This window comes from Ovis canadensis, chromosome 2 (genome assembly GCF_042477335.2).
Source record: "Ovis canadensis isolate MfBH-ARS-UI-01 breed Bighorn chromosome 2, ARS-UI_OviCan_v2, whole genome shotgun sequence".
Lineage (NCBI taxonomy): Eukaryota > Metazoa > Chordata > Mammalia > Artiodactyla > Bovidae > Ovis > Ovis canadensis.
In genome coordinates this window covers 171,824,546-171,837,949 of record NC_091246.1, presented here as the reverse complement: position 1 = coordinate 171,837,949, position 13,404 = coordinate 171,824,546, and the positions used below count along the sequence as shown (strand labels likewise).

Here is a 13,404-nt window from a genome sequence, read left to right as displayed (position 1 = left end):
AATGTGAAAACCCCGTTCTTTAAAGTGACAGTAAACCCCATCAGGTCTCCCTTTTTGATGCTATTGTTAACAGTTGACTGTTTAAAGCTGGCCTGCTAGGATGCTGTCGTCCTATTTCAATAGTGTGTAACCAAATAAAAGACTAATTGTTGAAATACAATCAATCAAAAATGATTGCAGGGCAGAAAGAAGGTCTCCTCTGCTGATTTTGTTGTGGGTCAAATTATTGTGTTATGATTGAGGTAGGGATGGAGACTGAAAGGGAAGAAGAAAATAGCCCAGCTGAAATAAACAGATTCACCTTCATTCCTTCTCTTTGCAAACAGCCAGTTGAACAGGAACATCACTTACCAGCCCTGGGAATAACAATCCATTTAGAAAAAAAGATCTGATAAAGATTTCAGCTAATATTTTTAAAAGGACACGAACACTATTAGCAAAACAGCCCATGCAGAGATTCCCTACAGTGACAATTCTCAGCTTTTCTTACATTTTTGGTGCAAATTCTCCTCTGCATTCATAAAACTGACACAAGCAGGCATCTAAACGTGAGCCCAAGACATCGGTAAAGACACGCAATTCCAGTTGACCTATTAAGTTCTTGCCGGGATCCTCAGCTTTCTTGTTAACCCCCAGGTTGTCCAAAATGATTAGCTTCAGTTTTCATTAAGGCCAAAATACAAAATCTTTTCTGTGTTGTAACATTCAGAAAGACAAATACTGTGTTTCAGCAGCAATGCTTGTATGCCTGCTTCCTTTTAGTTGTATGTAAAGGTGTCACTTTTAGACATTATTGCATCCACTTTTTGAGTGAGAATGGTTCCAGTCTTTCATACTGAAGACGAAAGGGAAGGAAATAATTGTCCAGACTCTTTTTATTTCTTCTGAGAACTTTATTGGGGCCTTTATTTTCTTTAATATTTAAATGTCTCAACTCACTCAAGCTTCCCAAGCAAACATTTCCATTGTTTCTTAGAGGAGTTGGTGAGCACTTGTGGTTTGGCTTTAGTGTGTTATCATTTTTGACAGCTTTGCATAGCCTACGTAGGCCAACAGGGGTCTGTCTAATATTGTTGCTGGGCACATTTTCCTCGCTGAGATGAAAACTAAAAAAAAAAAAAGATATTTTTGAAGCAGTAAGAAGGAATTAATATCTTTTCTCACTCGGTATTCGATTCCTTGCTGACTTTATATTCAGCAAAAAAAGGAAAAAAGTGTTACCCATTATTCCCTTATACATAGCAAGGCTAACACATGTAAAGCAATAACTCATTTTCTATTGCCATGTTTAGCATATGTCTCCTGTTGGCTCAGCAAGGCCTTTAGGCCGGTCCCTTGAGCCAGCCATCATTGGCAACTCTTAGCCCCTCGGCCTCTAAACCAAATAGCTTTGAATCATGTTGAGCTGTGATGCTAATTTTCATACTGATGCATTATGGGAATAAATGTATCTGACATACTGTGTCAATGGCACTGTCTCTTTGTGTCTCTTGTTTTTTTGTTAGCTGCATTCCTACAGATGGTATTCCATTGAAAATGTTCCCTTCCTATGGAAAAAAGGAAAAAAAAAAAAAACATGCACAGCACCAAACCTCTAGGTGCAGAAGGCTGTTAACGGTTGCTGATGATAGTAGGCAAACATTAACATAATAATTAGTGTCTTGTAATTGTTTCATTAAAACCAGTTGTTCCATTTCTCCTCGTGTTTTCCCAGAAGAGAAGCTGAATTTGGACGACAGCCAGTGGGAGGACATCCACGTTGTCACCGGAGCACTGAAGATGTTTTTCCGGGACTTGCCTGAGCCGCTCTTCCCTTACAGTTTCTTTGAGCAGTTTGTGGAGGCGATCAGTAAGTACCTTGTACACAGGAATGGCTGGTGCAAAAACCTGGTGGTGTGGAATTATTATTAAGCAAACAATAAGAATGGTGAGAGTAGCAATCCTGGCGATGATAATACCCCCAATGCTCCACAGCTTTCGTTCTAGTTTTGGGGTTTCTAATGGCTTATTCTTATTTCTGCAATATTATCTGAGTATTTTTAAAAATTAAGAAAAAAAAAAGAAGACATCCTGTTTAGTGTGGCTGATTTTCAACTAAGCCTCCTTAAATGGAAATAGCTTCTCATACAATCTGCTTTATTTTTTTCTTGTTGTTGTTTATTTTTTAAACTTTTTATTTTATACTGGAATATAGCTGGTTAACAACATTGTGATAGCTTCAGGTAGACAGCAAAGGAACCCAGCCATGCATATACAAGTATCCATTCTCCCTCAAACTCCTCTGCCATCCAGGCTGCCACATAGCGTTGAGCAGAGTTCCTTGTGCTCTACACTAGGTCCTTGTTCGCAATCTGCTTTAAAGGGGTCACCTTCCACATCCCTAGCCCCTACCTTTGTACTTTTGGAGTCACGGAGAGTTTAACTGATTACAAGGGGATTTTGAAAAAGAACGGAAGTGAATTAGACATTACATTTCATCAAAGAGGTATTAAATCATCAACTGAGACATTACCTTCTTAAGGGATCGCTCACCCTACACCCACCAACACTAGAAAAGAGTTGGCTACAGTTTGCTTATGGACATTGTGAGTATCAGTTAAGTAATGGAAGGTTTCTTTTATTAAACTGGTGGCTTTGGGGGAGGTTGAGTTGTATCACAATCCAGTAGTCATTGTACACTCCGTGAAACTTCCTTTTTGTTATCTTGTCATTCATAACACACACACACACACACACTTAAGGAAAAACAAATGAATTAATGAATAAATGAATTAATGAACAAATGAATGAAAATCTTTCCAAATGTGAGGAAACTTCTGCTATTGATTCTTGAAGAAACAGCGACGAGTACATTTCTAAATTTAATATTAATGTCTTAGGGTATACTTACTATGATTGTGACAGCTTGGAAAAAGTTTCCTAGCAAGCAGGCTGATTCAAGGAGGAAAAAGAAAGAAGAAAGAAAGGTAAAATTAAAAAGCTTGCAAGCCTGGCAGGAGCTTAATTAAAGTCCAAATGAGAAAAATCTCCAAGAAAAAAAAATGCTCTACTTAGGAGGTCTGATCTTGGATGGCTGTGTGTACAGCATTCCCATTAGGAGGAGTGGGATACGGGGAGCCTGTTGGAAACAGCCCCTCAATATGCTCTTTTATTCTGTTTTTCATTTCACAAAAGTCTTCACGCTTGTTTAAAGCTCTGGCAAAATGATATCAAGAGGAATAAAGCAGAGTTTATTCTCCCAAGGTCTTTTTCTTGCTGCCTGCTCACAATTTCAGATGATGCTGTTGTTGTTGAATAGAGGAACAGCGCTTTAAATATGGGTTTTGAAGTGAGGCTGAAACTCTTATCCCCTGTCAGACTTTTTATTTCATGAGTCCTCTGTTTCTCAAGAAGAACAGTATTTTATAGTTCCCAGGCTCTCTTAACTTGTTTTTAAAAGGAAGAATAAAGACAAAAATAAACAAGCCTGAATTTCCATAACAATTTATTCTGATATGGAAGGTCAGTCATAATGCTAGGACAGCCTTCCAGTAAGACATTGGGGGCTTCTGCATTTGGGTGGCGCTAGTGATAAAGAACACACCTGCCAATGGGGGAGGTATAAGAGAGGCAGGTTCAATCCCTGTGTCAGGAAGATACCCCTGGAGGAGGGCATGGCTATCCACTCCAGTATTCTTGCCTGGGGAATCCCGTGGACCGAGGAGCATGGCAGGCTGAGTCGCAGAGTCAGATATGACTGAAGCAACTTAGCATGCACCCATGTACTCTGATTATATATATCTAAAGAAGTCATACAAATTTCACAACGTGGTCTCCATACTTTTAAGTGAGAATTGTCTCATTTGAAAGCATACTCGTGCTTGTGCTGATCTGAGGGCTATGGTGTAATATACCCATCATTTGAAAGTGAAAGTCTCTCAGTTGTGTCCGACTCTTTGCGGCCCCCTGGACTATACAGTTCATGGAAAAATCTAAGCCAGAATACCGGAGTGGGTAGCCTTTCCCTTCTCCAGGGGATTCTCCCAACCCAGAGATCGAACTCAGGTCTCCTGCATTGCAGGCAGATTCTTTACCAGCTGAGCCACAACCCATCATTTAAGCTTCCTTATTTAACCTGATTCTGAAGATGTTAGGCAAGCCATTCCCTTAGTCTAAGGATGCGGAAAGCAAGCCCTCAAACCCATGTGAGGTTGTGTCCTTTGAATTTCCATAAAAAGTAAGACCATCTCTGGACTATCCTAGACTCAGCTCCAAACTGGACAGAATTTCAGAAACACTGGCATGGTCAGAACTTAACAAAACAGAATTGAGATAGGCAGCATGCTACTGTGCTATATGACTATTGCAATGATTTTTTCCAACTCCTATCAAATAGGCTATGTTGAGAATGAATGAGAAAGTATTTTAGAACATCCCTTTAAAGATGTAAGATACTGAACAAATGCTAACATTGTTCCTTCAGGTCAGCTTTGTTTAAGAAAGTGATCTAGAAGAAAAGAGAGGAGAGTTTTTCATTTTTCAAGGCAAGGAGAATCATCGTAACAATCTTGCCTTACCTGACTCATGCAATACTTAGTATTTTTTTCATATATAAAATGGAGGGACTAACCAAGAGGTTAATGTGGTTGAGAAATATGTTGGAAAGGGACATATGTTTGCTAATCCATGCATTTTTGACATAACCTTGACATTAGTTCTTGAGTTCTTAACTCAGCTCGAAGTTGTAGTTTGTATTTAAATATCCTTAAGCAAAAGGAAAGTGGCCACATAGTTGCTTGGAAATGGCAAAACCACACCAGAGGAGGCACTGTTACCCAATGTGCAGTAACTGAGTAAAAAAAAAAAAAAAAGTTGAAAATGTAAATACATTCTTATCCATTGCAGAGAGGTGCTGGGCTTTATCATAGTGCTCACTGCTTCTTGTGAAATCTATATTGTGAGCTCAACAGACCTACTCATGAGTTCTTAACTTTTCATGAAAAGGAACCAGCCAGGTAAAGTAATTCCCCAAGGGAGATGTCCATATATACTGACTGTGGGCTTCTTTCCCCATCTTCTTTTGTCACTTCGTTGCTTTGTACCTGTGGAAGGTTGACCCTAGCCAGCTGTATTACAGAGATGCTACTGCAGTCAAAGGAAGTGGCCAGTGGTAGTTGGCAGAGGGAGGGGGAAGGAAAAGATAACCCAGTTTTTTAGTTTATCCTCCACCCCCTCTCCCTTGCTCACCCACCTTCCTCAGGTAGCTTCCCTATTCGAGGATCCATCTCCTCCATGTCTTCAGTCCATTCTGGCTCCAGCTTCCATCTGGTGATGGGGACACACCTCTTGCCCCTCCAGCTGGATAGTGGCTCTCTGCAGTCTCTAGTCACCTGGTTACTACACTCTTCCTTACTTGGCTTTCAGCTTCTTTACCACATGGGTAATCAGTTTCCTCTATTGGTGTCAATGCTTGAAGTGATGTCTGGCCACTGATTAGCCACTAGCAACACGTCATGCCAGTCAATGTCATGGTTCAGGTAGTTGTAAAAGTATTTCTCTTTACTGCCTCACTACCTCCAAGCCCAGTTTGTGAAGGCTTAACGTTTCTCTTTGGTCACAAATGGAGAGATCTTCTGTTACGCTTTCATGACAGAGTTAAAAGGTGAATAGACCAAAAAGAATTTTGCATCCAGCTGTAATGCTCTGCTTCTGAAGAAGAAATGTTATTTCATATAAAAGCAATTAATGACCATTTGTGCTATTTGAAATACTGTTAATTTTTATTATATGTTTGAAAGTCATCATTACATATTCCAAGAGGGAACAGAAGGCATTTACTTTTTTAAGTAGTTTCTTCTTGGACCAAAAACAAACGTTAATATGATAAGAACCTGCAATTGCCATAGTGATCCCGTCTGATAACACCCTTTGGGGTAACAAAAACACCTGCAATTATTTTATATTTCAGAATCCAAGTACTGCAGCTATTGAGCTGAAATTCTATACTTGAGGTCAATACAACTGGGTCACCTGCACGTTATTTCGTAGGGATTTAACCCACTGACTGCTAGGGAATTAATTCCCTGGACATGACTTGTGCTGAAAGCATTATTAATATCTTAAATGTGAAATCAGTACAAAAACACAGCTTTAGAGTTTTATGGTAGGTGATGCAATCTTGTAGCTAAAAGCCTGCCGGGGTTGTAGACATTTCCAGTACATCTAAATCCTAGGAAATGTACTAAGTTTACCTCTATTCCCATCTCTTTTGTTCTGGTACTTCTACAGATCCAAAGAAAAGAGGCAACAAACAGTGTCTTTTCTATTTTACTACTTGCATCTTTTCAAAATTCCTGGGAAAGGAAAGCTTGTTGGCATTTTTTATAATTATTTAGTTCATTTCTGATAATAGCACAGGATACAGAAGAAATGGAAAAGTCAGGTGGAAAATAATTTCTAGTTCATAAAGTTTCTATGAGAATTATACAGCATAACATTTTCCTTACTCTGTATTAGGTGCTCAATAAATGATTTGAAAGAAATTCATTTTTCAGAGGAATAAAGCAAGTCGCAAAATATTTCCCAAGTTCATGTGGCTCAGAAGATTAGGTTTAGCATTAAGCTGCAGACTCTAAAACATAAATACCTTCCATCATCCTACATTGCCTTTCTGTGACTGTTTATCTAAAAGAAATCTTGCTGGAAGAATAAATAACTAGCTGCTGCCAAATATATGTCTGTTACATCATCCTATATAAGACATATATATCCTATATCATTCTACAGAAGATCATATCATTTTGGTGTTTTTTTAACTCAAGGCTAGAATTAAATCATCAGAAATTTTAGTACTGGAGTTTTAGGTTAGAAATAAAGCTAGTACTTTCCAAGAGTGTGCAATGTTTCAATACTTACTAATAGATTCTAAAAGCACCAATGCTTTAAATGTTGCCCTCTTTGAGTACATTTTAACCCTCCACTGTATTATTTTTATAACCAATTGTTCACACAACCCCTTTTGAAATTCATTTAGATATATGCAATATTATTTTCTTAAATCATGTGAGTAGTATTTCAAATGTAAGTGTTACTAATATTCCTTTTTTTACAGTTTCTCACTTGTATCAAACTATAACATTTACCAAACCAAATTCCACAGAGGAACTTATAATGGAAAGTGATAGATTGAGTCCTATCACTTCATATCCCTAGGCCTGTTCATAAGAGGAAACCTCCTTCAGCTATTTCAGTTTTTATCTCTTCTAGTAGTTACTTACATAACTCTGGTTAACATCTCTACTTCTTGACTTATCATCTATAGATAATTCCTAATAAGAAATATCAGTTTATTGTATTCCACTTCCTCCAATATTTGATAATCATGCTATTATATTTTGGTACTTAATATGAATAAGCCTCTGTTTCTTGTTTCATCAACATTCTATGATAACTCATAACTTCCCTTTGTAAGATAAGTATATTTTCCTTTCTGTACTTTCCTATATCGTTCTTCTAAAGTTGCCTGCGTGCCCTAGCCAGTGGTTCCCTTCCTCCACCTTCACAGGCAACAATCATATGATATCATATCCCTCCAACCTCTTCCATTGTAATATCTCCTTCAGACTTGCTTCTGATCACAGTTTTCTCTTTTGAGGATCCTTGTTATTACATTGGGCCCACTTGAATCATCCAGGACACTTCCGCATCTCAAGGTCCTTAACTTAATCCCATCTTCAAAATCTCTTCTGTCATGTAAAGGAAGAATGTCACAGACTCTGGGAATTAAAGTATGGACATTTATATGGAGCCATTTTTTGCCCACTACAGGTTTTTTTTTTAATTTTTACAGATGGTACTTTCTTTATCATAGAAGCTCTTAATCCATCAGTTTTCATCTAACTGCCTCAAATCTAAACAATCATCAGCGCTGAGATAATAGTAAAACTATAGGCTGATTAGTAGATGAGAGGGAAATAAAGAGAAATGACCCCATGGATTTCCTTACAAAATGTTCTATCTATTATTTATGAGGGATAGGATTAGAGATTTCTCTCTAGCCTAGGCCAAAGTTCAGTTATTCAAGGACTATCTTATAATTTCATTTTGGTCACCTTCTTCACCGCAGCTCTTTGCTGCTCATATTAGAGCATGATTTGAGGTTTGTTGATGTGCTATAGTCTCAATTTCCAAAGTTGCCTTTTGTGTGTAAAAATAATTACTTTTCCTCCCATCCCTGACCATGGCCCTGTGTATTTTCCATCATAGGGATGCAAACATTGCTAACTCCACAATGAAAAAACCTGTGCTTCCAATACAATCCCCTTGTCATTGCCTTCAGGTCTTCCCAACCCAGGAATCAAACCCAGGTCTCTTGCATTGCAGTCAGATTCTTTATCATCTGAGCCACTAGGGAAGCCAAATGTATATGCATAATGTTTATTACATATCATGCTTATTAGGTATCATGTTTGTTTTATATATAGCATGTTTATTTAATATATGTGTATATACATACGGAATTGAAAGTGAAAGTTGCTCAGTCATGTCCAACTCTTTGTGACCCCATGGACTATACAGCCCATGAAATTCTCCAGGCCAGAATACTGGAGTGGGTAGCCTTTCCCTTCTCCAGGGAATCTTCCCAGCCTAGGAATCAAACCCAGGTTTCCCACATTGAACCCAGGTCTCCCAGTTGGTACAGACTCTGTACCAACTGAGCCACAAGGGAAGCCCAAGAATACTGGAGTGGGTAGCCTGTCCCTTCTCCAGCGGATCTTTCCAAGCCAGGAATCGAACTGATGTCTCCTGCATTGCTGCTGCTGCTGCTAAGTCACTTCAGTCATGTCAGGCGGATTCTTTACCAACTGAGCTATGAGGAAAGCCCATATGTGTATGTGTATTTATGTATATAGGCCTTGGAGATTAGGCAAGCCAGCAATAAACTGAGACAGTAAAGATGTTCCATACAAGTCTTCAGTTTATTCATGTCAATGTATGGCAAAAACCACTACAATATTGTAAAGTAATTAACCTCCAATTAAAATAAATAAATATATAAATTTTTTCAAGTCTTCAGTTTAAAGGTTGCAATCACACACACATTTGAAGACAATATTTATGACCTATTTTGGTATACACTGATTAATTAAGCAGCAAAACAAATTCTGAGAAATGGTATCCATAAGGTTGAATGAGCATCTTTGAAATCTAGGCCCCAAAGATAAAACATGCCCTATGTATCCTTAAATACAACTCATCCTGCTACATATCTGTCAGTCACACCACCCTCCTATAAAAAGGTGTCGCCTTATGGCAGAAAGTATCGATTGCATGTCTTAATGGTTTTTTTTCCCCCTCTATGGCCATCATGCCACTTTACCTTTAAAGTGAAGTCACTCAGTCGTGTCTGACTCTTTGCGACCCCATGGACACCAGGCTCCTGCGTCCATGGGATTTTCTAGGCAGGAGTACTGGAGTGGGTTGCCATTTCCTTCGCCAGGGAACTTCCCGACCCAGGGATCGAACCCAGGTCTCCCACATTGTAGACAGACGCTTTACCATCTGAGCCACCAGGGAAGTCTTTAAATAAGTATACTTTAAATAAGTAATTTGGAAAAAAAAAAAAACTAGTCAAGTATATTTGCAAATATTTTCTTTACTCTTGACTTTATCTTGCCCTTTGGTCAAACTATTTTTGATGCATCATCAACTCCATGATGATACTCTTTGGGAGAAAAGAAACAGAGCTTGCAAGGCACTTGACTACAAACAGTTGCTAAACATGAAAGCATGATAGTGACAAATTATCTTAAGACCAGAGAAAGGAAAAAGCAGGGTTTAAAGGGTAACCACAAAGACAACAGAGATGTAAAAATAATATAGGATAAAAATATTCTCCACAGCACCATTTTAAGGAAATTTGAAATTAAAATAAAGGTAGATTTTACAAAGACTCCCCTTTTACTACAGTTTCCACTGCAAGCTAACATTCTCACAGACTTGGCAGGGTTTTTGTTGTGGTTGCTTTTTAATCAGTGTGTACGTGTGTGTGTGTCTGTGTGTGCGTTAGCAAACTAGAAATTTTATGGTGGATGCCTCGCTTGTCTCTTAACTCATTCTAATTATATTCATAATTAAATTGTAAAAAAAATAGTTGACTGGAGCCAAATGGCTTGCACAGGTGTCTTTTTGTAGAAATGGTTTAGTGCTAGATAATAAACAACTGGACCTCCGTCTACTTAATTTGGCTTAATGAAAAGTCCTTTATAAGTAAAACTAGAAGGTGATTCAGAATTAAAATTGGGCCTTGATGCTGAAATTAATTGAGTGGTAAGACATCACCTCCATGAGAAAATGCAGTGCTTACCCTTTTGTTTTTCCTTATAACTTTGTTTTACTTGCACTTCTTTCTTCATGAGGTCACTTTTCTAAGCAATAAACTTCTCAAGCTGAGTTATCAGCCAGTCAACCTTCATGAGACAGCTTCCTGAGCATCCCTGCTCCCACTGAAGAGAAATGCTGTTAAAAATATATAGCAGGATGTAGAATTTATCCTCAGTATCTCAATGGACAACAGCTATCTTACCCTCTCCTCTAATGTAGATTTAGGTGACAGTTTTCATCAACTGTTATCAAGTTCACAGCACTAACAAAGCCTAGTGAAATTGAAGGTCTGTGGTCCTTGAGATGCTCATCTCATCTCATATTCATGGGATGATACCCACACCGTTTTGTGAACACCACAGAGAGGGCTTCCAAAAATTTTTCTACTGACCCACTCCCAGCTCTGAGTCTGATCACATTTCTGGGAGAAAGACCTCTTCTACTTCCTTAACAGGTATTTTTTCTCTCACCCAATCCAGCGTAAATCTAGTTATAAGGATAGGCTTCTTATGCAACTGGCTTGCAGTTTTCTTTTGAAGAAAAGACAAATTCTTTGTGAGGTCTTCAAAGCCTTCATGTCTGGTCACCCACAGCTGTCTTGGCTGGACTGTCTCATTCAAGCCCATTGGCTTCCTGGCCCTTCCTTGATTGCCCCAGGTATATGGAGGGTGTGACTGCTCAACCTCTCTACCAGGGGCATGTCCCAATGTTTCACTCACATTTAACTCCTCAGTGAGGCCTACATCATCAGGGAAGCTAACTTTTCTACATGCAGGACACAGCACCACTTCCATTCAAATCCTGAATCCTAAGACCTTTAACAAGAACACACGTCAATGTCTACATCTAGAAATAAATGTAAAAGTAATATCTTTCCCAATTGGACTGTAGGGGATTTAATGAAATGCTAATCATGACAGGGGGCTTCCCTGGTAGCTCAGATGGTAAAGAATCCACTTGCAATGCAGGAGACCTGGGTTCGATCTCTGGGTTGGGAAGATACCCTGGAGGAGGGCATGGCAACCTACTCCAGTGTTCTTGCCTGGAGAATCCCCATGGATCGAAGAGCCTGGTGGGCTGCAGTCCATGGAGTCACAAAGAGTCAGACATGACAGCCGCTGCGAACACCATAGCAATCATGACAAGGGCTTCCAGTTGGCTCAGTTGTAAGGAGTCTGCCTGCCAATGCAGGAGACACAGGGCACATGAGTTTAATCCCTGGGTCAGGAAGATCCCCTGGAGGAGGAAATGGCAACCCGCTCCAATATTCTTGCCTGGGAAATCCCATGGACAGAGGAGCCTGGAAGGCTACAGTCCATGGGGTGCCAAAGAGTCAGACACAACTGAGTATGAAGGCACTTATTTACAGATTTCTGGCATGTGGCCTTCAGTGAACGTTAGCTAGTAAAATCAAACCTGTATACAGTCAGACTATCCTTCAGTCCGCACTCTCACATGACTTTCCTATCCATTCCCAGCATCTTTCTACTCATTTAATAACATTGTCTTGAGTGACACATATGACTATCTTTATTCCACTTTAATATTGGTTTCCAGAATTCCAGACAGCACCAAATATGTTTCAGATAACATTCCAGGATATTCTCTTGCTTCAAGATCCAGCAACTCCCGCTTTCTTTATCTCACAACATCTCTCCTTTGTTCTGCCAGCAGTTCCCAAGCCCAACTCCACCTCATGACTCCAGAGCTTGTCCCTCCCTTGTAAAACATACATCTTTATCATAACCCAGAGGCTCACCCTCCCCAACCTGATGCTGTCTTCCTTCTACTAAATATTAGAAATTGTAACATCGAGAGTAGCACCAGAAAAAAAAAAAAAAAAACTTCAAAGTATTGCTTTTTCCAAGTTGGGAAATTAGCTTCCTCACTGATAGTGTTCCTGTGTTTTCTCTTGTGAAGGTCACAGACTCACAAGTTGGGATGTAAGGAGTTTAGGGTGTGGCACGAGGAGGCTACTTACGAGCTTGTACAAGTATTTGTAACAAGTGTTCCTGTGTTTTCTCTTGTGAAGGTCACAGACTCACAAGTTGGGATGTAAGGAGTTTAGGGTGTGGCACGAGGAGGCTACTTATGAGCTTGTACAAGTATTTGTAACACTGTTGACCTTTCTCACAGGGCAAAACACTCAGAGAATTGTCAGCTAAACCATATTCCATAAGAAGTCATCCCTCCTCATACACACACATAGACACAGGGGCTCACACACACACACACACGCACACACAGTCACACATTCTCCAAACTGGAAATGTTTAACTCTCACAGCTTATGACATTCTAGCTTTAAAAGGTAGATTTATTTTTAATCCTTTTATAAGTATCTCAAGAAAACGTTCACGGTAAGCTCCCTGAGCTATGTTCGAACCTTGATGTGAGATGAGAACTGATGCCCTACCCTCTGTCCCCTTACTTGCTCACACTCAGTGACACGCATTCAGTGCTCAGGCACCTGTCCTTGCTCTAATTCTCTACCTCTAAGTTTATAACAGAATTTTCCCTTAATAGCTTGTAGGACTATCATGGGCTTCTTAAAATGCAATGTGTCTTCATCAACTCACTCTTTGTTGTTTGGAGAGTTAAACTTTAGAAGTGATGTCTCCTGTAGTACTATACAAGTCCTGCGGGAATTCTGCTCATGTTGAAACAGCAGAATATACTCGTTGAGAATTGCCATGTGGTTTGGAGAATGGAATTTTCCCCTAAGGATTGACTCACACATTTTCTACCTACACTTTGGGAAACAGAAACAAGGAAAATGGATAGCCTTTTATAGTAAGCAAGTAGCAGTGCTAGTTTTACAAGTGAAAGTAATATGCTTGAAAGAACAAAAGCAAATGTGTATCTTAAAAAAAAATCCATACACAGTTTTAAAAAAAAAGTGTTGTATGGTATAATTATGTGTTTCCTCCTTTCATTGACTTATTTACAGTTTTCCATTTAAATATGCAGCTCACCCCCCACCCCCATTTTGAACTTCCCAGGTGGCACTAGTGGCAAAGAATCCACCTGCCAATGCAGGAGA

General features: G+C 39.3%; 1 protein-coding gene and 1 long non-coding RNA gene across 9 annotated transcripts in view; one reads left to right on the top strand and one right to left on the bottom strand.

Moving 5' to 3' along the window:
• ARHGAP15 (Rho GTPase activating protein 15) overlaps positions 1-13,404 on the top strand; it is a 706,829-nt gene that overhangs the window by 564,487 nt on the left and 128,938 nt on the right. For 7 of the 8 annotated variants that reach the window (XM_069577672.1, XM_069577677.1, XM_069577669.1 and 4 more), the window contains one exon: positions 1,715-1,849. In XM_069577672.1, coding sequence (XP_069433773.1) covers positions 1,715-1,849 — 135 coding nt within the window. Of the gene's footprint in view, positions 1-1,714; positions 3,627-4,013; positions 4,851-13,404 lie in introns of those variants that run through there. The other variant, XR_011254561.1, reaches the window with a different exon arrangement.
• On the bottom strand, positions 873-5,688 carry LOC138433987 (uncharacterized). The gene is made up of 2 exons (XR_011254565.1): positions 5,231-5,688; positions 873-1,887 (listed from the first exon to the last, which is right to left on the bottom strand). It is a non-coding gene; the product is annotated as an uncharacterized lncRNA (long non-coding RNA).